Genomic DNA, 26,725 nt, shown 5'->3' with positions numbered 1-26,725 from the left:
AACTCTGTCGGGAACCACTGGAGCTAGATGAACTGCTCCCTGACTTCTTAAACTGTTTCCCTCTGGCTTTCAGCTGATCTCTCTTGCCACTGCTGCTGCTGCCACTCTCAAATCTGGGAGGGGGTTGTTGGAACTGCATTGAGGGTGGTTGCTGTGGTCTCGGTGCTGGTGTGATATACGAAGCTCCTTTCTGTCTAATCAGACCGGCTTCGGCTCCCTTTGCTCTGTTCAAGGCATCGGCAAAGTTATTCGGACTCCCAGTGTTCACCAATGTAAAGATTTTAGGATTCAAGCCATTAATGAACTGATCAACAACAGCTTTGTCATTCTCAGCTACGTGTGGAGCAAATCGTAATAGGGTAGAGAACTTGGCCACATACTCTTCAATATTCAATTGACCATGTCTCAAGTTTGCAAACTCTGCACCCTTGTCCTTTCTGTACGATACTGGAAAGAATCTTTGATAAAATTCAGTTTTAAACACTTTCCAAGTAATCACTGTACCTCGATAATCCAAGGCCTTCTTTGTTGTGTGCCACCAATTCTTTGCGACGTCATGCAACTGGTGCCCAATCAGTCTAACTCTGCGCTCATCAGTATAGTCAAGTGAATCAAATAACATCTCAATATCATCAAGCCAGCTCTTGCAGTCAACTGAAGTCTCAGTACCCTTCAGAGTCGATGGATGGAATGACTGAAATCTCTTTAGCAATGTTTCCATCGGTGTTGCTGTCACATCCATCGGATTCGCAGAGGTACTGCCCTGTTCTGGTAAAGGACGCAAAGAAACTGCGTCTCTTCGAGGAGGCATATCTGATTATCAAAATGATTAGTAATCAATATATATATATATTAAATATGTTTCAGTCCTCCTCTGATCAAGAATCGGTTCTGACTCATTTTCAATAATACAAGTTACCAATCAAATCAGATAATCAGGTAAACATGTAATATTTAAAGTAATAAAACATGCTAGCCATTCAGAAGCAGGAAAGAAAACTCAATTTATCCCGCTCACTCTATTCTATCTCAATCTAAAAGATCTATCGCTCTGATACCACCTGTTATGGGGACCCGGACGCTAATCATCAACTTAATCGTTCTTTGGGAATAATTGGATCAATTAATTAAACTAGGTCTAATTTTTTTTAATTGGGCCCTGTATAAACAAGTGTACAAATCTATACAACAAGTTATATTCCATTTTATTTAAATACACGATCAGTGCAATATCTACATCATGATCTAAAGTACAAAATCTGTTCAAAGTACAATCACAAACAAACTAGTGTCATCTCAATCACATAACTAGTGATAAACTACTAGTTCTACGTCTAATACCGGAATCACCACTTTAATCACCATCTCTCATTCTCTTCTTGACCCTGATCCTGTCCCACCTGTTGTCATGCACACATACAAACACAACAACACCCGGATAACTCCGGTGAGAATAGAATTCTCAGTATAAACAATGTATACATGCAATGTATAAAATCATAAACATTTATTAAAAGCATGAATCATAATCTGAAACATAAATCGAAACAAACATGTAACATAATCTATGAAACATAATCGATACAAGTCTGTAAATCAAGCTCTGACTCTTATTCTTTGACTTGACTCAATCTGGCCTAGTCTAGGGATCCCGGTTGAATAAGAACGCAACAATTCACCTACTCTCCTCAGTTAGATGGTGGTACGTTCTTATTCCCAGACTTTGGTACACTATATCAAATATCTGCAATAGAAGCTGATCTGCATTCTAAGCAACATCGATATAAAACAAACGTCCAATGACCTAGCACCTCTGCCAATAACTCTGTCACGACTTGGCACATCTGCCAAAGACTCTCTATCTCAAATCAATCGTCTAATCCATGCTCTCTATAAATCAATAGAACAAGCATATATAAATGCAATGAATTCAAATATCTTAAAACAATAGCAAATAAGTATGTGGTTTTGGGAAACTCAAGGTCTATCTCACTCGAGTCATTCTCCCGGTTCAACAATGATTTATACCTTTCTTTTCGTAGTCTCGGTCTGAAGAAATGGAAGTTCTGAATTCAAAGCTGTCAATACAATCTGAAATGACATATTCGACAGGTACAATATCAATATACCATCCAAATCAAATCTGTTCTGATCAATCTTAATCTGATTCAAAATCAACGGCATAACGGCACTAGAATGATGTCCCCGGTAACTCAACAATACGAGATATCAATTACAATTCATAACCAATAGCCAATACAATCCATAATTAATCAATAATCGTAATTTCAATACCAAATTCTGTATATCTCAATCATATCAATTCTGAAAATCATAACAATTGCATAAACAGTCTGTTCTTCGATCTGACTTCGAATATACGATTACTGATATCACCAGAACATATAATAATAATCAAATCACAATTCCTCCAGAATCATAATTTCAGATCATATCAGAAATCAATAAAACTTACGTCCTGTAGTAGCTGTTGACGAGAGAATCACAGAACTGTGTTTCGGATTAAAAATCTGATAACTGGATCTTTCAAAATCACGATTCTAAAATAAAATGAAGCTTGAGGGTTTTCAATGGAATCTTGGTACCTTCTCCGCTGAATTCTGAAGTTGGAAATGAAATATTAACATTTAAGTTGCATGGTGAAGACAAGTGTCCAACTCAAATCCCATTAATTGCACTTTAGCCCCTGAAATCTTTACTATTTGCAATTTGGTTCTCACAACTCTTTTTAATTCAATTTCAATCCTATGGAATTGTAACACCATGGAATATGACTCAACATTCCAAAAATTCATAAATTAAATAATCTCGGATTAAAATGATAAAATCTCAGGTCTTACAATACGTCTCCAGCAGGTTAAGACATGTGCTTTAAAGAAAAGTATTTCTCTAGTTGCAGAAACGATGTTCAGACACTCAATACTTTTCTCTAGCTACACTCAATCCCGCCACCTGATGACCTCATTGTGTCGATAAACTAGTTAAGTACACTGCTAGTACATAGAGCCTTTATGTTAACTCAGGTCTAAGGACTAATGGTGTATAACCATAACAATAGACTATTTTACTCGATAAATGATTGTCAATTGGAAAGTCTGAGGGATACTTGTTCGGTGATCCATCACATGATCATTCATCTGAATGAATGGACATATCAATACCCTTACCAATGAAACGTGACGTTTACATAACATATGTTAATCTCGAGATCTAGCGATATTTATCATTATTTTATGCGGTTGAATCAAATAAGAATGTATTTAGAATATATAATACACGCGTGATATATTTCATAATCAACCTTGCGAAATTGACCTCATGGTACTAAAGTATATTCAAAGTCTTTATCTATATAGCTTGCATAAATATACAAATAAAGTAAATTCAATATTGGATAAATCGTAAAATATTATTAAATTAAATATTTTTTTATTAAAGTTAATAAAAATCAAGCAATAAATTGGTTTAATAGAGACCTACTCTAACACATAATTATTTATAGATAAACATCCCGTAATAGTAAGTATTGTTAGCTCATTTTGGCAGCCCACACCCTGCTGCCACTCATCATTTGGCAGAGAAGGGAAGAAAAGGTGACCACCGTTTTGGCTGATTGGGAAAATTGCCGAAAAATCACATATATATATTATCTATACTATATTATTAATATTGTAGAGTTTACATTAACTAACTTTGAGGTAAGCTTATGTTCTTTATAAACCAAAAACATAATTCTTCTCAAATTTCAGGGTTTTTTTTAAAATAATATATTTTTAAAAATTATGTATTAAAATATTGCAGATTTGAAAACTTTGTAAAAATATTACAACCCGCAATTGTAAATCCCGGATTCAGAATTTTTTTTAAAAAAAAACGAATTTGTGTCACGGATTCAATAAATTCGTGACCACTTTTCTCGCCTATAAATTGCACCGAGTATTTGGTATAATTTCCATCCATCTTCGGCGCAAATATTTTTTCATCAATCTTTCGGCACAAATATTGTACGCAATTTTTTTTTCTTCGCTCCGTTTTTTTTGTTAGTTATAATTTTTAGAATATGTGACTCTCCTCCCTTTATAAATTGCGTCGATCGTGTGATTATTAGAATTTGTAATTTGATTTGAGAGAATTCTGTCGAATATCAGAATTGTAGAGACTTGCGTCGAGTCTCAATAATTCAGAAGTTGATTTGGGAGAATTATTTTGAGTATCAGAATTTGGAAGAATTGTGCTGAGTCTCGGTCGAATCTTTTTTTTCTATCTGTATTGATAATTTTTTTGTATAAAAATTATGATAATGTTTGTAATTTATTGCAGATATTAAACATCATTCGCTGATTCAATTACAAATTTCGTACAACCACATTTGAAAAAGTAATTTCAATAATTTCTTATATTTTAATTTTATTTTTAATTGTTTGTTATATTTTATATTGTTTAAAGTCCATGAAGCCACGTATAATTGTTTGTTATAATTTAGATTTCTAATATTATTATATTATAAAACTACTAATACGAATATTAATAATAAATTAATAATAAATATAAATTGTCGATTTTTGGAAAAAAAAATTTAAAGTTTGTATTTTAAATTTAATTATATTATATTATTTAAATATGAGAACGAGTTAATATTATCGGTTTTTTCACTGTTTAGTATATTAATTACAATATTGTAATAAAATAAAGTGAGAAAAAAATAATTGTAAAACTTATGTATCACGCCTACTTGGTAAGCGTTACATGTATTTACCATTTTTTTTATAAAAATAATAATATAAATGACTCTTTATAATTATTTCAAAGTTGCATGCCTCGATAATACATGTATTAAATTAATAATAATATTAATAATAATAATAATATATTTTTATTCAATGATATATTTTGAATTAATTTAATCTGAACTTTTATTTTAGTAACTAAATTAAGTTTTATGGAAAAAAATTTTATCAACTTACGTAGAAAAACAATTTTGAAAAATATAAATTTATCTTGTAAATTTTTCATTTGTTTATGTTTGTTTTCTTTTATAATTTATTGATACTCTTTATTGTTTATATTGTTAATATTAGTCATAACAATGTTTTTGTTATTATGAAAACAAACATTGGTATTATTAAATATAAATTTTAATTAAATTGACTTGACAATTTAAATTTTAATAATAATAATAAAAAGCTTGTAAGTGATTTCTTGAAATTTTACTATAGATTGTATACATTATGTCATAGTTTTACTATATGTGTAAGAAACTCATAATTAAATTTTGTTATAATTGTATACATTGTGTCATAGTTTTCGGTGCAGACATGGATACTGTGAGGGCCTTACTTTACGTAGATGGCTACGTCATTATTGAAGATGGTAGGGTTGGATATAGAATCCTCGCGACCAGGCCCATTAAAATCCCTCGGTCTACTACATTTTCTCAACTAGTGAATTATGTGCATCGCAAGCTGGAGATCGACCCATTAAAATTCTGCCTCAAATTGTCAACGAAATATTATTATAGCACATTGTCTCATTACATTGAAGAGCATGTCTATATCACAGATGATGATAGTCTATAATTTATGTTTGAGTTGCCTACATTGGATTGCATGTACTTGTATGTTGATTCATCGCCAGTGTTACAGAACGTAAGTGATTACGATTTTGATGCAGTCATGCCGGTAATAACGCAAGGTTTGGGAACAGTAGGTTTAAATGAAGTGGGACCTTCTATGTATCACGTCGATGAACAGTCAGCTCATACATACTCTGGGATCGACACTGGTCCTTGGGATCACCATATCACGGCTCACACTGAAGAAGACTATGCATGGGGGATGAATAGAACACGAGAATGAGATTTTACCTCAGGGGGTTGGGATAATCATATCACGGTTCCATCTGGAGTTGATGTCGCATGGGGTTCTAGTAGAACCCGTCAAATTGGATTTAAATTCATGTGTTGATGAAGAAAATACCACAAATGTCAGACATTTTGATAGTTCTGCTGAGGTCGCAAATATTCCCGCCCGAATTACAGGACACATGGATGAGCAAGATGATTTATTTGGGGACAGTTCGCACCATGTCATGAATAGCGATGATGATTTGTATACTACATCAATTGACGGAGAAGATGATGATCATGTTGACAATGCAAATGAAGCACATCTGCAGCCTGCTCTTCTGAAATAGATACTTGTTGCGCTCTATCAGGGCAAAGAAGAGTGATTCTAGACCACACTCAAATCTGCAATAACATACAACAGAAATAGTCAAATCATAAGAAAAATTAAGTACAACAAATATAGTGACCGTAGAAGTGTAAAATTACCTACAATATCTGAACAGGGCAACACAAATCGACCTTTAATATCATTGATGTGTCGCAGAACTCTCTATAAAGATATGCCAACACAGCTGAACTCCAGCTAAACGTATTCACTATTTCTATGTCCTCAAGAAACTGCAAATACATAAGTTTCACAGCAGCACCTTCCGAGTCCGGAAACATACATCCACCAATGATCATTAATGCAACACAACGGGAATATTGTGACACGTCCTCTTCAGTGTTTTGATCATTAATCATATTATTTAGGCGATGTCTAGTAAAGCGGTCAGATAAAGATGTGCACCTTTAATCTGAGAAGATGTAGGCGTAAAACCCAACAAAGTAGCGCAGTTCTGTTATAAAGTATGTTTGTTGTACGCGGTATCTACACCAGTGATGGGAATGCCATCAATATTCAACCCCCGAATAAGGGCAACGTCCTGTAGGGTGATTGTTGCCTCGCCCACTGTAAGGTGAAATGTGTGTGTCTCACGACGTCATCTCTCAACAATGGCTGTAAGCAAATGATTATCATAATATTTAATTGGACCACACTGAATGACACCATAGAAGTTCATGCGTGCAAGACATAGGGCGGACACGAAGGTGAATCCCAGCATTAATCAATCTCCAAAGACATTTGTCAGACCGGCATGGTGGAATTAGTGCATCCATGTTTTCAGCGTTGATATTATTTGATATGTGTCTACCCCGCAAATACAACATATTATCCGTATTTTCAACCATCTTGCAAACAAAAAATCATTAGTTAACAAATATTATATTTTATATCAACAAAATTTAACTACATATTTTATAGTAAACGAAATTTATTTGCAATTTCCGGCTCGAAAAAATAAAACGTATATGTTGATGACAAATTGATAATAAAACTAATTACTGTAAATTAAATATTTTCTTTTAAAAATCAATAATACTTCATAAAACGTAACATGTAATTATAATACATACATTATTAATAGTTATTATTAAATATAGTAATAGTTATAAAACATATACATTAATAATAGTTATTTATTATAATATGTAATTATAATAGTTACAACATATTTTTTATTATAATATGTAATTATTAAGTATAGTAATAGTTATAAAACGTATACATTTATTATAATTAAATTAAGTATAGTTATTATTATACAATTAATATTATAATTATTTCAATAATACAATTACTATTATAATTATTATGTGATGCGTTCATTATTATACATATATACAATTAATATTATACAATTAATATTATAATTATACCAATATTATAATTATATAGTTATTATTATAGAATTAATATTATAATTATTCCAATAATACAAAACATATACATTTATTATAATTAAATTAAGTATAATTATTATTATACAATTAATATTATAATTATTTCATTAATATAATTACTATTATAATTATTACGTGATGCGTTCATTATTATACAATTAATATTATAATTATTCCAATATTATAGTTATATAGTTATTATTATACAATTAATATTATAATTATTCTAATGATACAATTAATATTATAACTAATTCCTATAATAAAATTAATATTATAATTATTGTAATTAAATTAAGTATAGTTATTATTATTACTTAAACTACTATGATGCGTTCATAATGTGCTCGGTGATGCAAAAATTTTAAAATATAGTATTATAATTCCAATAACACAATTAATATTATAACTATTGTTATTACTTAAAACTACTATAATTAACGAACAATAATAAATATAATAAACAAAAATAATATCGTTACCTTTTAATATTCAGAAAAAATGTCGAAGACTTACGTTAATGAATAAATGGAAAATTCTGAAGAGCCGGTGCTGGAAAAAGACGTGTTCGGTTATCGAAAGAAAAATGCTCCTAAGGGAAAAGGAAGAAGTGCTCGATCGGTGATTGAAAATGAGGAGGTGCGCACCTCATTTAAAGAAGGGGAAGTCACGGATTCTTTAGAATCCGTGAGCTTTAATTTTTTAAAAAATTTAACTGAATCCGGGGTTCTGATTTCCGGATTGTAATATTTTTATAAACCTACAAATTTTGTAATATTTTAATATATACTTTTTAAAATTATATTATTTTAAAAAAAACCCAAAATTTCAAATCCATTTTATTTATTAATAAAAGCATAAAAACCTATTTTAGTAAATTTATATCTCATTTAAATCTAACATATCTTCATAAAATATTGTTTTATTCTTATCTATATTTTTCGATTTTGAATCATCATATCATCTATAACATAAAATTTAGTACACAAAACCATTTTATGGTTTTTAATTTTAATATAATATCTAAAAAATTTCACACAAAAATATGTAAAACAAAATTTTAATATATATACACGCATCATATGCGAATGAACACTAGTTTTAATTTATGTGCAAGACCTAACCATTTTTTGGGATTTTGCTACACAAAGCGGACTGAGAAATTTTCAACTCAACTTACTTATTTATGTAAAGAGACGAGCCAGCGCGACAAACCTAATCAGTTCCAACATTTCTACATATGATGGGGAATTCGAAGTGACCTTCCTATAACGTGCAAAGGCTGACTATTGAATATTATGTCCAACGGATTTTGATCGTCGATCGCATGTATATCAAATTTTTTTTTTGGTGTAATATATAAATTAAAAAATAATAATAAATCCCAATGAATCTCCCTATAACATTGAACCAACTCCATGAACCGTTCATGGAACCACGTCACACCGAGCTCTTTCGGCGACGAAGATAACACTCTCGTTATAGATCAACGACCCAAATTATTATTATTATTATTTTTATTTGTTTGCTTATCAATAATAAACCTCAATTAGGTCATCGATCATTGTAGTATCGAATTTGACATTCTTAATTTTTCAGTTATCCCTATGAAATTACAGTCCAAGGAAACAAATCCAAAGAGTCCAGAACACTGAAAACGATGTTCGGATGACAAGTGATAATGTAAGTTAAATTTACTAAAACAATCTTAATTTTCACTTATCCCTGTGAAATTAGAGTTAGATTTTGAATTTTATATATACATATTCATTCGAATGTATTGAAATAATATAATTATTTTCACTACAAAATCTTAACTTCATTGAGTGAATTTATGTAACGCCCCAAATTCGACGACTGTCCTCACTGCATCAAGACGAATCTTTTCAACGTGCTTATATCCCTCACTCACACGCACCTTGAGAAACTTCCCAGGAGGTCACCCATCCTAAAATTGCCCCAAGTCAAGCACGCTTAACTTTGAAGTTCTTAAGTGATGAACTACCGAAAAGAAGATGCACCTTCGTGAAATGAGTAGTACAAATTAAATCTTTTAAGCCCTCTTCAACTGTACAGTCCATTACATTGAACAGTCTCGGAATCCCTCTCATTCCCGTGTGAGTCGGTTCATTCATGTTCCCTCCACCTAGAAACCTGCCAGGAGCCGTTCATTGTCCGTGCAACTGATTGCACCAACGATCACCCCCCGCCCTCTTTGACCCCGGGCCTCACATGCCCACCAGCTTCCGCTTGATTCGTCCCCGAACAACACCGTACAAAGAGAGGTCGGCTCTGATACCAGCTGTCGAGGCCTAAAAATCCTTACTTGAAAATTTGCGGAAAATTTAAAATTTATCTTTTAAATAATTAAAATTGCCTCATTCATAACTGAACTGATAAATAAAGTTTGATGTTCAAAGTGGCAGCGGAAGAAATTAACATTTTCGAAATAACAGTAAAAGGTTTTTCCAACGATAATTAAAATGTTTGAGCCATCAAATAATAATAAATTCTGAACTGAGGTCCTCGGGTCCTACTACTGCCGACTCGAGCCTGCTCACTGGTCCCCGCCCTCGGTCCCGACATCATCAGCACCTACAACAATCAAGTCTAGTGAGTCTAAAAACTCAACATGCATATATCGTAAATAGCAAGTAAATACATAAATAATAAGCTTGCATGAAAGTGAAAATATCATGTCATGAGGCATAACGTAAAAATGTTGTGTCATGATTAATTATAATACGTGCATAACTGAACTGAAAATCATAGTGAAAATGTTTGCTCCTTGGAGCCCTGTACTGAAATAGCATGTAATAATTTTCTGGTGAGATTATGGTCTACGCATGTGGTCCCTGAACTGAACTGACTGGTAACTGGAGACCGGGCCTGTAACTGGCGACAGGACTTAGTAATGTACGTCTGATCAGACCACTGCCACAGTACTGAGTGAAACAACTGAACTGAACGGTAACTGGCGAACGGGCCTGTAACTGGCGACAAGACTTAGTAATGCTCTCATAACCGGTAACTGACGACCGGACCGGTAACTGGCGACCGGATTTAATCATGATAGTAAAGTGGCCACAAGCCATATCGCATAAATCTCAAAATTTGTATTTTTGCACGTAATATAATTAAATAACTGAATTAAATATCCTGTAAATATTTTACTGAATGGATTGGGGATCACTCCCAGGCTCGCTGCAACCTAAATATGCCATGAAAAATATGCAATAGATTTTACTTGACCAAACCATGCAATTAAAAACCAAAAACTGAGACAAATGCGCCTAATGACTTCGTATTTAATCATGACTCCGAACCAACCCGAACCAACACTGAAACATCATGTAGTCATGATTAAAATACGCCTAAAATGATAAAATAATGCTCCAAAAATGGTGAGGGCCGAAATCTAGGTGAATGAAGGCCAAAACATGAAACGCTCTTTCGAGAGTCAATTTGGCACACCGCACTGTAAATTCTCGTACGACCTCAAAAATGATCCGAATCACGAACGGTCAAAAACATGACCTTCCTAACTCGATGAGGCACTGTCCAGTCCAAGGCCATGGGCTAAAAGCCAACCGAGAACTCGAACAAGCCACTGAACCGTCACAGCAAGTTGCTGTCCACAAAATACAGCAACTGTGCTTAGGTTTCTTGCGTCGTTTTCGAGACTACAGGCCATTGGGGCTTGAACCACCGACCAGAGACTCTTACCAACATCCCAAGGAATGATTTGAACCATGACTATGGGCCCTAGACCAGCCACAATTCGCACCATTCAGCAAACACCAGAAAAACTCCAACCGAGAACACCTTGCATGCGTGTGTGTGTTGTGCTTTGCTTGCTGTCTCGTCTCGTTCCAGTGGCCATTTGATTGACCATGGCACGATCTAGACATCTTGGGGTATGGTATGAACCGTGGCTAAGAGCCATAGGCCAACCAAGATCCACACCAAACCACCAAAACCGAACCATACATGCTGTAACATGAGAGGGGCGTAAGTGGGGGGCTGTTCTTGAGTTTTATGTAAAAACCGATTAACCATGGACCAAGCCACCAAAAGGGCGACTTAGTCACGTCTTGGACATGCTAGGGAAGTGATCTAACCATGGCTATGGGCCCCTAGGGCAGCCATGATCAGATCCATTTCCTTGGACAGCAACAACAGATTTTCGAAACTCAAGATGGCAAAGGTGATGAGTTGCTGTCATCTTCGTGTTTTCCAGCGTGCATGGGGTTGAATGAGTGGACCAACCTGATCCTAATGCATCCTATTACATGTCTAGATGTCGCCTTGGGAGCCTGGAATCAAACCAATACCTGAAATCCACAACAAAAAGCAAACCGTGAAACTGCACAATGAAAGCCGAAATTCTGCATGTTGGTTTTCTGAAAAATGCTTGCTGTATTTCGATTTTTGCCATAGAAAAATTATCATGTAATGAAAATAAATGATATTAGGACTTGATTGAAGAGTCAAGGAAGAATATATGCATGCCTGGTTTCGTTTTGAAAGAAAACGAACGAAACGACGACGACGCGGCGCGGAGGAGTGGAGCGCTCTTGCTAGCTTGTTCTTCACTCGATTATTCTCTCTTGTTTCCTACTGAATTTCCACGGTTTTTAGCTTTGAAATTCTCTCAGATTTCGAGCAAGGGAGAGGGGGAAAGATGGTTAGGAGAGTGAGGGAAGTGGGTGCAAGATATAGGGGATAAATCAAGACCAAGTCTCCACCTTTTGAAATTTGAATTTTTGTTGCTATCAATTAATTTGTTGGTGCTTGAAGGGGGTGAGGTGGCCGATTATTCAAGGCTAAGAATAGGTTAGGATATGGCTTATTAATTAATTAATTAAGGTTGATCACTAATTAAAAAGGTTTGCATACTAACTAAACAAAGAATAGGTCAAAGATGATGAGTTGGCAAAGAAGTTGTCTAGACATAAGGGTGGCCGAAAATCTCACTAATAAATGGAGGGGAAATGTTTTCTAGCAAGTAAATTTATAACCCTTAAAAGCCTCACTAATCCCTTAAATAATTTAGTGAATTAATCCCTTAATTAAAGGAACTTATATGGACTTATTTCCTACTCAACTCAAGTAATTAAAATAAATCCTCAAACCTCCTTTTTAACTTAAATCAACTTACTTGCTAGCTAAAAATAAATCCTGGAAATGTTTTCTGAATCTTAAATTCTATCTCAAAACTCCAACTCCCGTCCGGCCTCACTGAAAATAACTGAAATGATAAAAATTAAACTACTGCATAAAATAATTAAATTTAAATACTCATGCAATAAAATCATTTTAATTTAAAATACTAGAATTATGCATGGCCTATACGTAGTCTAAGTTACGGGTTCTACAATCCTTCCCCCCTTAAAAGAAATTTCGTCCTCGAAATTAAAACTCACCGAATAACTCGGGGTAACGATCTCTCATCTCCGGCTCAGACTCCCATGTAGCTTCCTTCTCTGAATGATTGAGCCATTTGACTTTGACTCGCCTAACCAGCTTGTTCCGAAGCTTCTTCTCCTGCCTGTCTAGGATCTGCACTGGCCTCTCCTCATAAGATAGGTTCGGAGTAAGTTGCAACGGCTCGAAGTTCAAGACATGCGAAGGATTCGCCATATACTTCCTCAGCATAGAGACGTGAAAGACATTGTGTACTCCGGCCAGATTCGGCGGAAGGGCCACACGATAAGCTAGCGTCCCAACTCTGTCGAGGATCTCAAATGGTCCAATGAATCTCGGACTGAGCTTCCCTTTCTTCCCACATCGCATGACACCCTTCATAGGTGCCACCTTCACAAAAACATGGTCGCCGACAGCGAACTCTAAATCTCTCCTCCTCTGATCTGCATAGCTCTTCTATCGAATCTGAGCAGTCCTCATTCTGTCACGGATCCGGGCTACTACGTCGACAGTCTGCTGAATAATCTCTGGACCCAACTCTGCTCTCTCTCCTACTTCATCCCAATGAACACGAGATCTGCACTTGCGACCATACAAAGCTTCATACGGAGCCATTCCTATCGACGACTGAAAGCTGTTGTTATAGGTGAACTCTATCAATGGCAAGTTCGACTCCCAACTCACAGAGAAATCAATGACGCAAGCACGGAGAAGATCCTCCAAAATCTGAATGACTATCTGGGATCTCTGTCAGATACGATAAAAACTGGAATACCATGGAGTCGGACTATCTCCCGAATATACAACTCTGCATACTGAATCATGGTGAACGTCATCTTAATAGGCAAGAAGTGCGCTGATTTGGTAAGACGATCTACAATAACCCAGATAGCATTTGATCCTCTGGCTGACCTCGGCAATCCGGTCACAAAGTCCATGGTAACATTCTCCCACTTCCACTCGGGAATAGGAAGAGGCTTGAGCAACCCTGCTGGTCTCTGATGCTCGGCCTTCACTAACTGACAAGTCAGGCACTCAGATACAAATCGTCTGATGTCCTTCTTCATACCAGGCCACCAATACAATAGCTGCAGATCTTTGTACATCTTCATACTCCCTGGATGAATAGAGTATGGCGACATATGGGCTTCTGATAAAAAATCTGCTCGGACAGAATCACTGCTAGGAACCCATATCCTGTCTCGGTATCTCACAATACCATCACTGACTGAATACAAGAGACTGTCCTTGGCCTTCCACTTGGCCAACTGCTCATCTGATGACTGACCACTGCGAATACGGTCCATAAGGGAAGACTGAATGGTCAAGGTAGATAGACAAGGAACTCTACCTCGAGGATAAGTCTCAAGATCAAATCTCTGCATCTCAAACTGAAGAGGTCTCGAAACTGTCAAATGGGCCATCGCTGCAACTTTCCTGCTCAGTGCATTCGCAACTACATTAGCTTTACCCGGGTGGTAGCTAATGTCACAATCATAATCCTTCACCAGCTCCAACCAACGCCTCTGACGCATGTTCAGTTCCTTCTGCGTAAAGAAATACTTGAGGCTCTTGTGGTCGGTAAAGATCTGGCACTTCTCTCCATACAGATAGTGCCTCCAAATCTTCAGTGCAAAAACTACGGCGGCCAACTCTAGATCATGGGTAGGGTAATTCTTCTCAAGAGTCTTCAACTGTCTAGAAGCATATGCTATCACCTTCCCATGCTGCATCAATACGGCGCCAAGACCGAGCTTCGAAGCATCGGTATACAGTACAAACTCACCGGACCCTGACGGCACGGCCAAAACTGGTGCTGAGATAAGAGCTTGCTTCAAAGTATCGAAGCTCTTCTGACACTCCTCGCTCCAAACAAATTTCACATTCTTCTTGGTCAGTGCTGTGAGTGGAACTGCAATCGAGGAGAATCCCTTGATGAACTTCCGATAATATCCTGCTAAGCCAAGAAAACTGCGGATCTCTAATGCATTCTGCGGCACAACCCAATCTCTGACTGCTGCAACTTTCGCGGGGTCTACCTCAATGCCACTGCTGGAAACAATGTGGCCTAAGAACGCTACCTTCTCTAACCAGAATTCACATTTACTGAACTTTGCGAATAATTTGTGCTTCTGCAATGTCTGCAACACTGTGGTCAGATGCCTGCTGTGATCCTCCCGATTCTTGGAGTAGACGAGAATGTCGTCTATGAACACTATCACAAACTGGTCGAGGTACGGCTGAAATACGCGATTCATGAGATCCATGAAGATCGTTGGCGCATTGGTCAAACCGAACGGCATCACAAGGAACTCGTAGTGGCCATAACGAGTTCTGAAAGCTGTCTTTGAAACATCAGCATCTCTCACCCTCAACTGGTGATAACCGGAAGCAGATCTATCTTGGAGAAAATCGAAGCTCCCTGCAACTGGTCAAACAGATCCTCAATCCTCGGAAGTGGGTATTTATTCTTCACTGTAACCCTGTTCAACTCCCGATAGACAATACAAAGCCTCATCGAGCCATCTTTCTTCTTAACAAACAAGACTGGCGCGCCCCAAGGTGAGAGGCTAGGGCGAATGAACTCCTTGTCAAGAAGTTCCTGAATCTGCTTCTTAAGCTCTGCCATCTCTGTCGGTGCAAGTCGGTACGGTGCTTTGGAGATCGGAACCGTACCTGGCATAAGCTCGATAGAAAACTCCACCTCTCACTCGGGTGGCATACCAGAGACGTCCTCAGGAAAAACGTCTAAGAAGTCTCTAACAATCGGAACATCTGAAGCTGACTGACTGGGTTCCTCGGGGACAGATACAAAGGTTGCTAGAAACGCCCGACACCCTCTATGCATGAGCTTCCTAGCCTGGACATAAGGAATAATACGCGGTAAAGGAAAGTACCTGTCTGGCTCGAATAAGAACTGCGTCATTCCAGGCGGTCGGACTAGAACAGATCTCCGCTGGAAGTCAATCAAAACTCTGTTCCACAATAGCCAGTCCATCCCTAGGATGATGTCAAACTCTGGCATCGGCAACACGATAAGATCCGCATAGACAAGATTGCCATGGAGCTCAAGATCTATGTCTCGTATCACATTGGGCTGTCATCTCCTCGCCAGACGGCAGTACTACGGAATAGGCTATATCTAGCCCAATGATCTTAACTTTGAGGAAATTAGCAAAGACCTCTGAAATGAATGAGTGAGTGGCCCCTGAATCTATCAAGGCCTTGGTAGCTGAGCCAGCTATGAAAATTCTCCCTGAAAGTTCGGAACACTAAGCGGAACCCAATAATCACAAGAGCTAAGCTTATAGACATGCAAAGATCACAGTTCTTCTATATATCGTAATAATTCGGCCGCAGCCTGCCATTTCAAAAAAGACCAAGGAAATAAAGAAAATAAGACAGAACTAAACAATAACAGAGGATCAAGAATGAAGTTGATAATATTAAACCATTTATGTACTTGTTTCCTTTTCTCAATCTTCATCTTCGCCACCATCTTCATCCTCTGAATCAACACTGGCCTTTTCCTGCACAAACCTCGCCGATATTATAAAACACGTATCGTCCATTTAATATAAAAATCTTTAAAAAATTAAACCAACCTTTATCCCTATATTTCAATTTTCCACATGAAACATGGTTAAAGACAAAAAAAACAAGACTATGATTACTTGAAAACTGCGGGTCCAGAGTTCATTTACGACCAAGGAATGGTTATCAAAGTCTAACATGGAAGCCGGCAAGACGAAATTTCTAAGGTGATGGTTCATAAATATCACTAATTTACATAATTTATTTAGAATCACTGCACTAGTGGTGAGGTTAAAGATACCATTGAAGGCAAGTTTCCACACTCACCTCATCATCATCTTCGTCATCCTCATCCACATTGAATTCTTCTTCATCGGCATCCTACAACAGTGAAATTTATAATTGATTAAAAAACAAGTGCGTATAAAAAAAAGAACTTCAGATTCAAAGTCGTGCTCGCATTGAACTTCACTAAAATTCAATTTATGTCTAGAACGCACGAGGAAAAAAGATGAGAATGAATATTACATTGTTAAAAAACGTGAGGGGATTTGGCCACAGATCATCCTTGATGATTTCAGCAACCTGCAACGAAAATAAGGTTCACAATACAAGGAAAAAACGTGAATGTGATTTATATATATTTCAGCATTTGAACAAGATGAATGATTGAAAGTATTATGTGATTTGTATATATTTCACCTCATCATGAATCTCAACCATATCGCCTTTATGCTGAGTCTCGCTAAACCAAGTAAAAAAGCTGCATCATTTTAACATTGTAACTGAAATAAGTAAGCGATAACACAGACTACACAAATCTAAAATGTTCAATGTGACTAAAATTATACACCAGTTATGCTCACCCCAAAAACCATATAATCTCCCTCAGAGCCTGTCTGGCAGCCCTCAAACAGTATAACAAGGCTCACACCTCTCTCTAGAAAAGATATTTCATAAATTTACAGTGTCTTCCATACTTACCACGCAAACAACTTTTAGAGTTAGGTGAGCGTTACGTGGTCAAGCAAATTAGCATCAAATTACTAATTATTCCAAGCATTTACGCATTTCATAAACTGATGCCTCTATTCGGTGAGAGTATTAGCTAATAATTAAATTATATTTCTGATGAAAAGGACATAAAATGGCCTCAATTCATTAAGATACAATTTTGGAAAGCCAGTTGGTCGAAGCTTTCATCTGTAAAAAAACACAAAATGACAGCCCACATTGTGCTTCCCAATTAACCCTATGCCTAAGCACAGTTATAACTGTGGAGCCGATTATTTCTAACAATAATAATCATCCAATACAGACATGTAAGAAAGATATAGTTGACAGACACAGTCAGCAGATAATTTAGGACTGTTAAATGGTTATGGAACTTTTGGAAACCTACCTCCAAGCTCTATCTTACAATGCTACAAAAAGTTGGGGGGAAAGAAAAAAGAGAAGGGAAGGAACAACCTTTCCTCAGCATAAGATCGCTTGGTCCCCTTCTTTTCCTCAACAACACCATTATGAATGCCCTTCAAGAGCCAGGGACGCACAATGAAATCAAAATGCAGGCAGCAGTTGGACTTTCTTCAAACTACCAAGATGCAAAAAAGCTTACCAAGTCTTCTTTCCACTTAATTGATGTAGCGGTGATTGTCGTCGTTCCCTCCTCAAGAAAGGTCAAAGTTTTCGTAAGCACAGAATTTTCAAAGTAAGGATTGGGATCGAAATTCTGAAAGGACATCAAAATATCATATCAAAACTTGCAAAAACTTTAAAGTTAAACTTTCAAGTTACAATCAGAATTTTGAAGGAGACTCACAAATGTTATTGAGTAACCGGATTTCACATCTTTGGATTCTTCTACTTCAAGGTTGCACAAGTACTTGAAAATCTAGTGCAAGGAAAGGACGCCACCCAATCAAAGCATATAAAAGGTATAAATTAAAGTAGTAATCAAGGCTTTGACGATCCTTATGCACTAGTGGAACAGCATTTACAATAGAGGGCAAAAAACAGTGAAGATTGTAAAGAGAAAACAAATCATGATTATTCCTAAATTTTCCTATAGAAAAAGTGCAGAGAGAAAGATGAAACCTTCTGGTCATTTTCAGTCAAAAGTTCACCAAGAGCGGGATGACTCATAAACTGCAGGAATGGGATCATGTCAATCAGAGAGACAAATATTCAAGCAGTGAAAAGGACTTTCCAATATAGATTGCACTTTTTCTTTGAGAGAACTAGTTTTGATAGTCACTAACTGCAGTCAGCCAAAAATCAGGAATGGACTTAATGTGCTCATTTCGCTTATCATAAACGGGCTTGCGCATAGCAGTGTACTTCTGTTCCACCTCCAGGACTTTGTCACTTGCTTCTTCATTGATCTGAAGAACATAAGGAACAGAATCAAGTTGTTCTAGCATTAGTTGTTGTGTTATGCACTTTCAAGGTTCTGAATGAAAAAGAGGTAAAAAAGTCTAGCCACCTATGTGCTGCTAGCTTTGAGTCGCCATAATGGGACCCTAACATAGCTATCGATAGTGAGCTATCAATTTATTATAATGACCAATAGTATCCAGTGAAATGTCAGAGTTAAGACCCCCGAAAAAAGGAGAAAAAGAAAACCCCGGTTGTTTTTTTCATTGGAGCAGTTGACCCACCATCATCATCATAACTCCAATTTCACTTTCTCATCGACACGTGTTTTCACCACTTACTTTTTTCCCCAGTATACACCTTATCATGCATGTGGTGATGATTTTCTAGATTCTACAAAAATTGGAATGAAGATAATTTGAGACATGGCATCAAGAAGAAAACTGAAGATCTAGTCCCGAGTTTCCTCTATCTTTATCATTAATCACTCTCTCAATTATGCCCAGGTCCTATTCGTAGCTTGCATCTATGGCATACCAGTAAAGGCTATAGTTACAGAATGTCAAGTTCAAGTGGCATAACCCTCATGTCAGTGGTAGATCCACATTCAACCCACGGTGGGTACTACACCTCCTGGTTAAAAAGAAAACCTTTGTTAGTGATTTTTAAAAAATCTTTCAATTTTAGCTCCGCATTGTATTTTTATTACCCCCTCAAATATTATAAAAATGGAGGATTAGAAATTTTGCCTCCTCTCACCGAGGAGAGGGGGCTCTGCTCTCGCCACATGTCAGTTAATCTTCCATCTCTTCCCTCCATGGTTGATTATCTCATTCCGCAAATCTTAATGAATAGTCAGAAGGGTTCTATTTCATGTCCAATATGACAAACGCCTGAAGTCAAATATGATGATAAAATATTTTACCTACTTAATGCCTTAAACTATCCCTTGTCTTTGGATCTTGACCATGATGAAAGGATGTAATGGACAAATTGGATATGAAATTAATAACATCAATAATTCATCAAGTCAATGTCATAACCTAATTCTTCAAAACCAAAAATAACAAAAAAGAAAATTTTTTTGCCAGAAAATCCTAGCGCTGCATATCTCCACTAACTTTGCAGCAAATAGCAATGCTAATGACTCGATAGATAAATCAAGATCAAGGGTTTATTCCATAAGCAAAACCATGCATACTTACATTCCAAACATAAGTCAAACATTGAAATTTTGCAAATTCAGTCCTTGTTAAAAAAAAAAAAAGGAGCAAACCCAAGAATTGGTGTGGTAGGCTCAGTGGGGGCAAAGTGATGTATTATTCGGATCAGCAACCTGCTCTTGGTTCCCACACATAAGATAAAGACACCACATAATCATTTTCACATGATCCATGATTCCCAAAATTCAACACAAAGAGCGAGCACACACCTCCTGAACAAACATGACTGAAAAATCCTATAAAGTTCAATGCTTTTGAAAAACAATCACACCCATTAAATCAAACACCCTTTTTCCTTAAAATTCCCGAAAGATATAGCGCTCCTCCCTATAAAAAATGAATCTTTGACCCAGAAAAATAACAAATTCTAGTTCAGAGGCAGCCCACCATGAATAAAAGCATAAAATAGCCATTCTGTTAACAACAGAGAGAAATTAGATTTACTTTTTCGAGCTCCACTTGAATTTCCTGGAGCTTCTCAATGGATAGAACCAGCTCCCCGTCAATGTGCAGCTGGCTGTCGTTACCTTCCTCTACTTCCTCCAATTTCTGCTTCTTCCCTTTGTCCACTCCCATTTTTATGAGAAATCTTAGAAATTTAGCGGCGGAATTGCAATATTTTTCGAATTCCGTTGTTCTCCAGGGGCTGAGCTTACTCTAAGGGCTGAGCTTAAACCCTAAATAAACCCTTTGAGTGACTGCACAGCAATTTTAGGTTTGTTTAAAGAAGCTAATGCAATTTTAGGTAATTCGCCCGAAAAAGAAAAGCATATACGGCTTCAAATAATTAGTCCTTTCAAATAAACATTTAATAAAAATAATTACATAAAAATATATGTAATAAATTTGTATTCTAATTATGACCATCGTTTTTTATGAAAAAAATTTGTATGAGACGGTCTCGCGAGTCGTATTTTGTGAGACGGGTCTCTTATTTAGTTCATCCTTGAAAAAGTATTACTTTTTATGCTAAGAGTATTACTTTTATTGTGAATATCGATAGTATTGACTCGTCTCACAGATAAAGATTCGTGAGACCGTCTCACAAGAGACCAACTCGTTTCTTATAATCTTATTTTCCCATCTTCTAAAATTAATGTATTATTTCTTTATTTTTATCATACAACAAAACCCCGCCCATGTTGTAATAATTTAAAAAAAAAACGAAACAACATAAAATAAATAAGGTAATGCAAGTATCTTAAGATTTAAGAAGGTGATTTATCAAAATAATTACTAATTTTTCAATAAATAATTAAGTATGAAATACCAGTAATCGACTTATTAACACGTGTATCACACATTAATTTTCCTCTAAATCATTTTTAATGAAACACGTTAGGAAGAGGTTATTATTATAATAATAACAAAAATCATAAATTTTATGGGAGTAGAAGTTATAAATAAAAAGTAAAAAAGATTATATGCAAAATGATTAAAGAACAAAGGTAAATTACCTTAAAATCTCCTGATACCAAACTTCAATCTTTCTCCGAATAATAATAACAAAAATCATAAATTTTGTGGGAGTAGAAGTCATAAAAGCGTAAAAAAGATTATATGCAAAATAATTAAAGAACAAAGGTAAATTACCATAAAATCTTCGATACCAAACTTCAATATTTCTCCGGTCTTCATGTAAGAAAAAAATTATTACAATTGTCTGACACAAAAAAAAAGAGCAACTTGGCATTCAGTACCCATTTTGTTCCAACTTTGTTTCTACTACCCAATTTTCCAAAATACCCCTCAACCTTATATTTTAATAATTGATTTTTTTTATATATAAATAAAGGTCCATCATGCTTCCGTAAAATAAATTAAATATTTTACCTCTTTGACCGGAGTACCACCGGGTTATATCAACCGTATTTTACAGACTACTCCTCACAGTCCAACCACGCAATCGCAACCGATGGTTACTGACGCAGATTCTTTCAGCAGCACTTGGCACAACCCTAATTCGTTTCCTACCTTAGGATGTACAATAAAAGATAAAATTTTGAAAATAATACATGAGAGGGGCTAGAGCAAAGGATTAATTTATTCAAACACAAACATTTATTATTACATTGAAACCTCCTGTAGAGGAAGAAAAACTTGTTTAGCTACTTATAATAACCGAACTTGAAAAAAACATAAACTTGAAAGAAAATATTACAACTTATTTTTGAAAGAAATTGAGGAAATGTTCGATGATCTCAACTTCCTTCTTCCTTCTTTATTTATAGAAGGCTTCTTCGGATTTGAAACTCATATTTCAAATCTTGATAAACCTTTACAGCTTGCATCTGGACCACTTTCTGTAGTGGTTAAGTGGTCCCTCCACTTTTCTTGTATTTTTTCTAGATCATAAATCTGGAAATAACTTGTTTTTCTGATTTGATCTCCTGGCATAAATAGTATATATGCGTCTGGATCATAACAGCTGATATCTCGTTCCCTGCTTCTTTCAGCACTTGATATAGCTCTTTGAAAACCTTCAGTGATTTTCTTGTAGCTTTGATTCTTCATTTGGAAACTTTGAAAATGTTTTTATACATATTCCTTGTTTCTAGTTTTGTTTATTTTTCTGGTTCTCATTTACTCTTTATTTATAGATGTAATAAGGTCCAGATTCTCTTGTTTTTTAGTGGGTTAGTCATTTGTCCACTAACTTTTGTCTTTTTATTGGATTTTCTTTATCTTTAAAGCTAGGGAATCCAATGTTCTTTGTCCTTTATCACCGATTATTGGTGGTTCTTGTCTTCCACTCACATGGTGATTCTTCTTTTTGGTAGTGGGATAGTCACATGTCCATTTTAGCTTTGTTGGGGAATCTTTAGGTTTCTGTGTCCCCGAGGAAAACGTGCTTGTGGTCCTTCCCCACTTGTACTTGTTTCAGTAAAGTGTTTCCGATCAGATCTCGGCTTGAATCCTTTACCAAACTCCGGTTCTTTCTGGTTTTGGACATTCTGGACAGATGTTTTCCGACCATCTTCCTACATGTGTCATATTACAGAATTTTCGGCGAGTCTCTTTACTTGTCGGCAGCTTGCTGTTCCATAGAAGATTTCTTTTCTTTTCGAACAAATCTTCTGCGAAACTCGTTGTTTTTCCTGTCATTGTATTCAACAGGAAAGATCCATTTACAGAATTTTGGTAAAACTTAAATGGATTCTTGACTTTGTCCATCTCTGTTAGACAGACCCAAACTCCCCATACTCTCCTGGTAGATATATCATCTTCATTAAATGAAGAGACTAGGGGTGTTTCATTTGTAGGAGGATCCTTGATAAATTTCTGGACATTCATGTCTGGCCTCCTTAGCTTGATAAAATGAAAGTTTCGTGTGAGCCTTTCCCTGCTGGTTCTGGTTCTGTACTGAAAAAATATAGTTCAAGAATATCTCCTCTGGACAAATGATCATTGTTTGTCCAAATTTCATGTACTGCTTCTTGTATCAACTTTGGTAATGCTGATATCTCCGGGAAGCTGGGTGAAGTAGTATAAACTGAGGCAAGAGCCCCAAATTCATACCAGACTTTGACCTCCTTTGGATATGAATTTTGTTTCATCCATACCCTAGGATATTTTCCTGCAACATCAACTCGAACCATAGCTGGGTTGATGCCAATTCTTGTGTTTAATTTCTCCCAAGTCTGTTGGTAAACCTAAAATGGAGAAATTACAGCTTCATTAGTACCAACCTTAGCTTTGCCCCTGTCAGTATTGGATCTAAGGTTGATCTCTCCCTCTTCCATCCCCGAGATGGAGGGTTGACTTGAAGACTCAAGATTGAAATCTGGAGTTTCAATTTTTGTTTTGACCGACTCATCAGAAGATGATCCCGGCTTAACACTTGTGCTAGGGGTACTTAAATTACCTGCTCCAGATATAGAGTCACGTACTCGAAAACTCTCCATTCGGGAAACCAATGGCTTCTCGATGTCTTGGAGGATAGGGCTTTGTGTCACAGACCATAACTGAATATATGCCTGTAAACATCCTGTAATTCGGTCAGAGACAATTCTCTTATCCGTTTGTTGAAGCCTTCCCGCAATTTCTGCGTTCAATGCTAACTTGTTGAACTCAGTTTGAAGCATTTCAAGGTGTTCCCTCAAATGCCTTTGCATCTTGATAATAGCATCAATTTCAATACTTTCCATCTCTTGTTAAAAAATCTACAAGAATATTTTCATGAGATTTAATTATTACAATATCAAAAATATAATTTTGACATAGTTCTTATCATCTTAATAATCTAGCCTTTTCAGGTTTAGATTCTATTCTATTCTCAAGAAAGCTTGCACTTGTGTGTTATCAACTTTCAAAGTAAATTTTTTTGCAAGTAAAAATAATGACCGTTTTTCAAAAGCCCTTTTTACTGCATAAAATTCTTTTTCGTTGAAATGCCATCTTATGGCTTCGACATTGGAGAATAAACCACTACAATACCTGCATGGTTGTTCTCCATCAGTTGTGAGCTTAGTAAGTACTGCTACTCACCAATTATCACTGGCATCAGTATATAATACCAGATCATCTTCATCTCGAGGAATAGCCATTTTCGGAATATTTTTACAAATCTTCTTTAATTGACTTAGTCTCTTTGTGTGTTCTTCTGTCCATATAAATCTAGAATCTTTTTTCAATAATGGACTAAACATCTTTCTATGTTTTGCTAAGTTTTTAATAAACATCCCAACAAAATTAACAACTTCTAAGAAACTTTGAAGTTGCTTCTTGTCTTTGAGACTATCTGGAAAATTCTGCACTTTTTCGACTATGTGTTCTTGTAGAATTATTCCCGAATCATCGATTTCAATTCCGAGGAATTCAATCTTTCTTGTTGCAATGACTGCTTTCTTTTCAGATAAAACCAGTCCTTCTTTTTGCAAACATTGGAGAATATCTCTAAGTGTTTGATATGTTCATTAATATCTTTTAGATGCTATCAGAACATCGTCAATATAAACAAACATAAATTTAAAATAATCTTTAAAAAGATTATTCATTTTTCTTTGAAATATCTGAGGTGAATTAGCCAATCTCATTGGTAATACCTCCCAATATAATGTCCTAGTGGTGTGGAGAAAGCTATGAATTTCTTGTTTTCTTCCTCCATTCGAATATGATAAAAATCATATTTACAATCGAATTTAGAGAAGATTTTGGCATTGCGTATGCAACTAATTAGATGTTCTCTGCTAGGTATAAAATACCCATCAAATTCCAGAATCTTATTAATTTCTTCATAATTAATAATCAATCTGGGTTTTCCTCGTTTTATCTCACCATGATTTCGAACCAGAAAACCTGGACTGCTATATGGTGACATTCCTGCTTTGATTAAACCAAGGTCCAAATGTTCCTTAATTATAATCTGCATATCCCTTTGATCAATTATATTCATTGGGATAGTCTTGCAACGGACAAATTCATACTCTTTGCCTTCCTTAATTTTAAGGCAAGCTCTGAGTTGATTTCTATCCCACCATGCAAAGGGATCTTCATTGTAATTTTCTTTAATCTTTTTTTTGACATCTTCCAATGATACCTTAGATTCAAACACTAATTCATTTTTGTATAGAGTTATCTTAAGGCATTCTATATCTTCTGGTTGGAGTTCTTTATCTGCTCTTATATGGAGCATTTTTTCTCCAAACCGTCTGGAATATCATTTTTGGGTTAAGAAGTTTTCCTTCATCACCACGCTTGCTGCGAAACTGGATCGGCAATTTTCTATAAAATGCCTCTCGTAGTCTCTGGACTATGATTTTGTGATCATAGGGTGTTGTGAACGCTAATCGTCTAGTCTCATTTTCTTGAGTATAGGACTTGAACATTTGTAGGAAATTATTTACTAGCAATATGTCAGCACCTGTATCACGAAAATAAATTGGTGGTGTTTTTACCTTGTACCAAGGTGTTTGTTCAGCACCGTCAATCATGATTTCAACCATCTTAATCCCTTTGCATAAGATTAAGATTCTTCTGGAAAAATCTTTTCCAGCAATCTTTGGTAATTCTTCTTTCAAATTATTTGGAAAAACCCCTTGTTTTGCTGTACAAATTCAAGGACCTGAATCAATATAAGTAGCAAAATATTCTGCCTTATATTTCTCATATAACATTCATACTGGAATGTATATGGAGAATGGGCTTGTGGTCATTGGATTTTTCACATTCTATCCTCGGCCATAAACTTCATTCCATACTCTAGACATTTCCAAGGCTTGTGTTCCTCGAGAAACTCTGAAAGGGGATCGGTTACGGTGACCGTATGCGCAACGGAAGTTAAAAATTTTAAATTTTACAAAAAAATTTCGGCCACCATGCATTGTGTGTAGCAAATACAATAAAACACCAAAATGTCATACATAGGGTGTTTAGAAATAGTTACCTATCAATCTTAAAAGATTGATGGTGGCTCCAACTAAGGTGTAAACACCTTAGCTCTTGAATGGCAAGACAATCTTCAAGCTTCCCTTTGAGCCCACCTTGCTCAAATATTAAACCTACCACCAACAAG

The 26,725-nt window shown here is 35.8% G+C and overlaps 1 protein-coding gene across 2 annotated transcripts; it reads right to left on the bottom strand.

The window, feature by feature from the left end:
- Nucleotides 1–10,032: 10,032 nt before the first annotated feature.
- On the bottom strand, nucleotides 10,033–20,947 carry LOC142529770 (NAP1-related protein 2-like). Of its 2 annotated transcripts, XM_075635402.1 has the most exons (11): nucleotides 20,656–20,947; nucleotides 18,874–18,996; nucleotides 18,710–18,760; nucleotides 18,435–18,506; nucleotides 18,231–18,344; nucleotides 18,083–18,144; nucleotides 17,315–17,375; nucleotides 17,141–17,197; nucleotides 16,940–16,993; nucleotides 16,542–16,608; nucleotides 10,033–10,246 (listed from the first exon to the last, which is right to left on the bottom strand). In XM_075635402.1, exons 1-10 carry the CDS (start codon nucleotides 20,785–20,787, stop codon nucleotides 16,555–16,557), a joined length of 780 nt encoding a protein of 259 aa, XP_075491517.1. In that variant the 5' UTR covers nucleotides 20,788–20,947; the 3' UTR covers nucleotides 10,033–10,246; nucleotides 16,542–16,554. The 2 variants fall into 2 exon arrangements, with proteins under 2 accessions (XP_075491517.1, XP_075491516.1); XM_075635401.1 differs by lacking the exon at nucleotides 10,033–10,246 and having other exon boundaries at nucleotides 16,411–16,608.
- Nucleotides 20,948–26,725: the final 5,778 nt, after the last annotated feature.

This window comes from Primulina tabacum, chromosome 16, assembly GCF_025594145.1.
Source record: "Primulina tabacum isolate GXHZ01 chromosome 16, ASM2559414v2, whole genome shotgun sequence".
Classification (NCBI taxonomy): Eukaryota; Viridiplantae; Streptophyta; class Magnoliopsida; order Lamiales; family Gesneriaceae; genus Primulina; species Primulina tabacum.
Note: the sequence above shows the minus strand (reverse complement) of the source record. Positions and strands in the feature narration are given on the sequence as shown.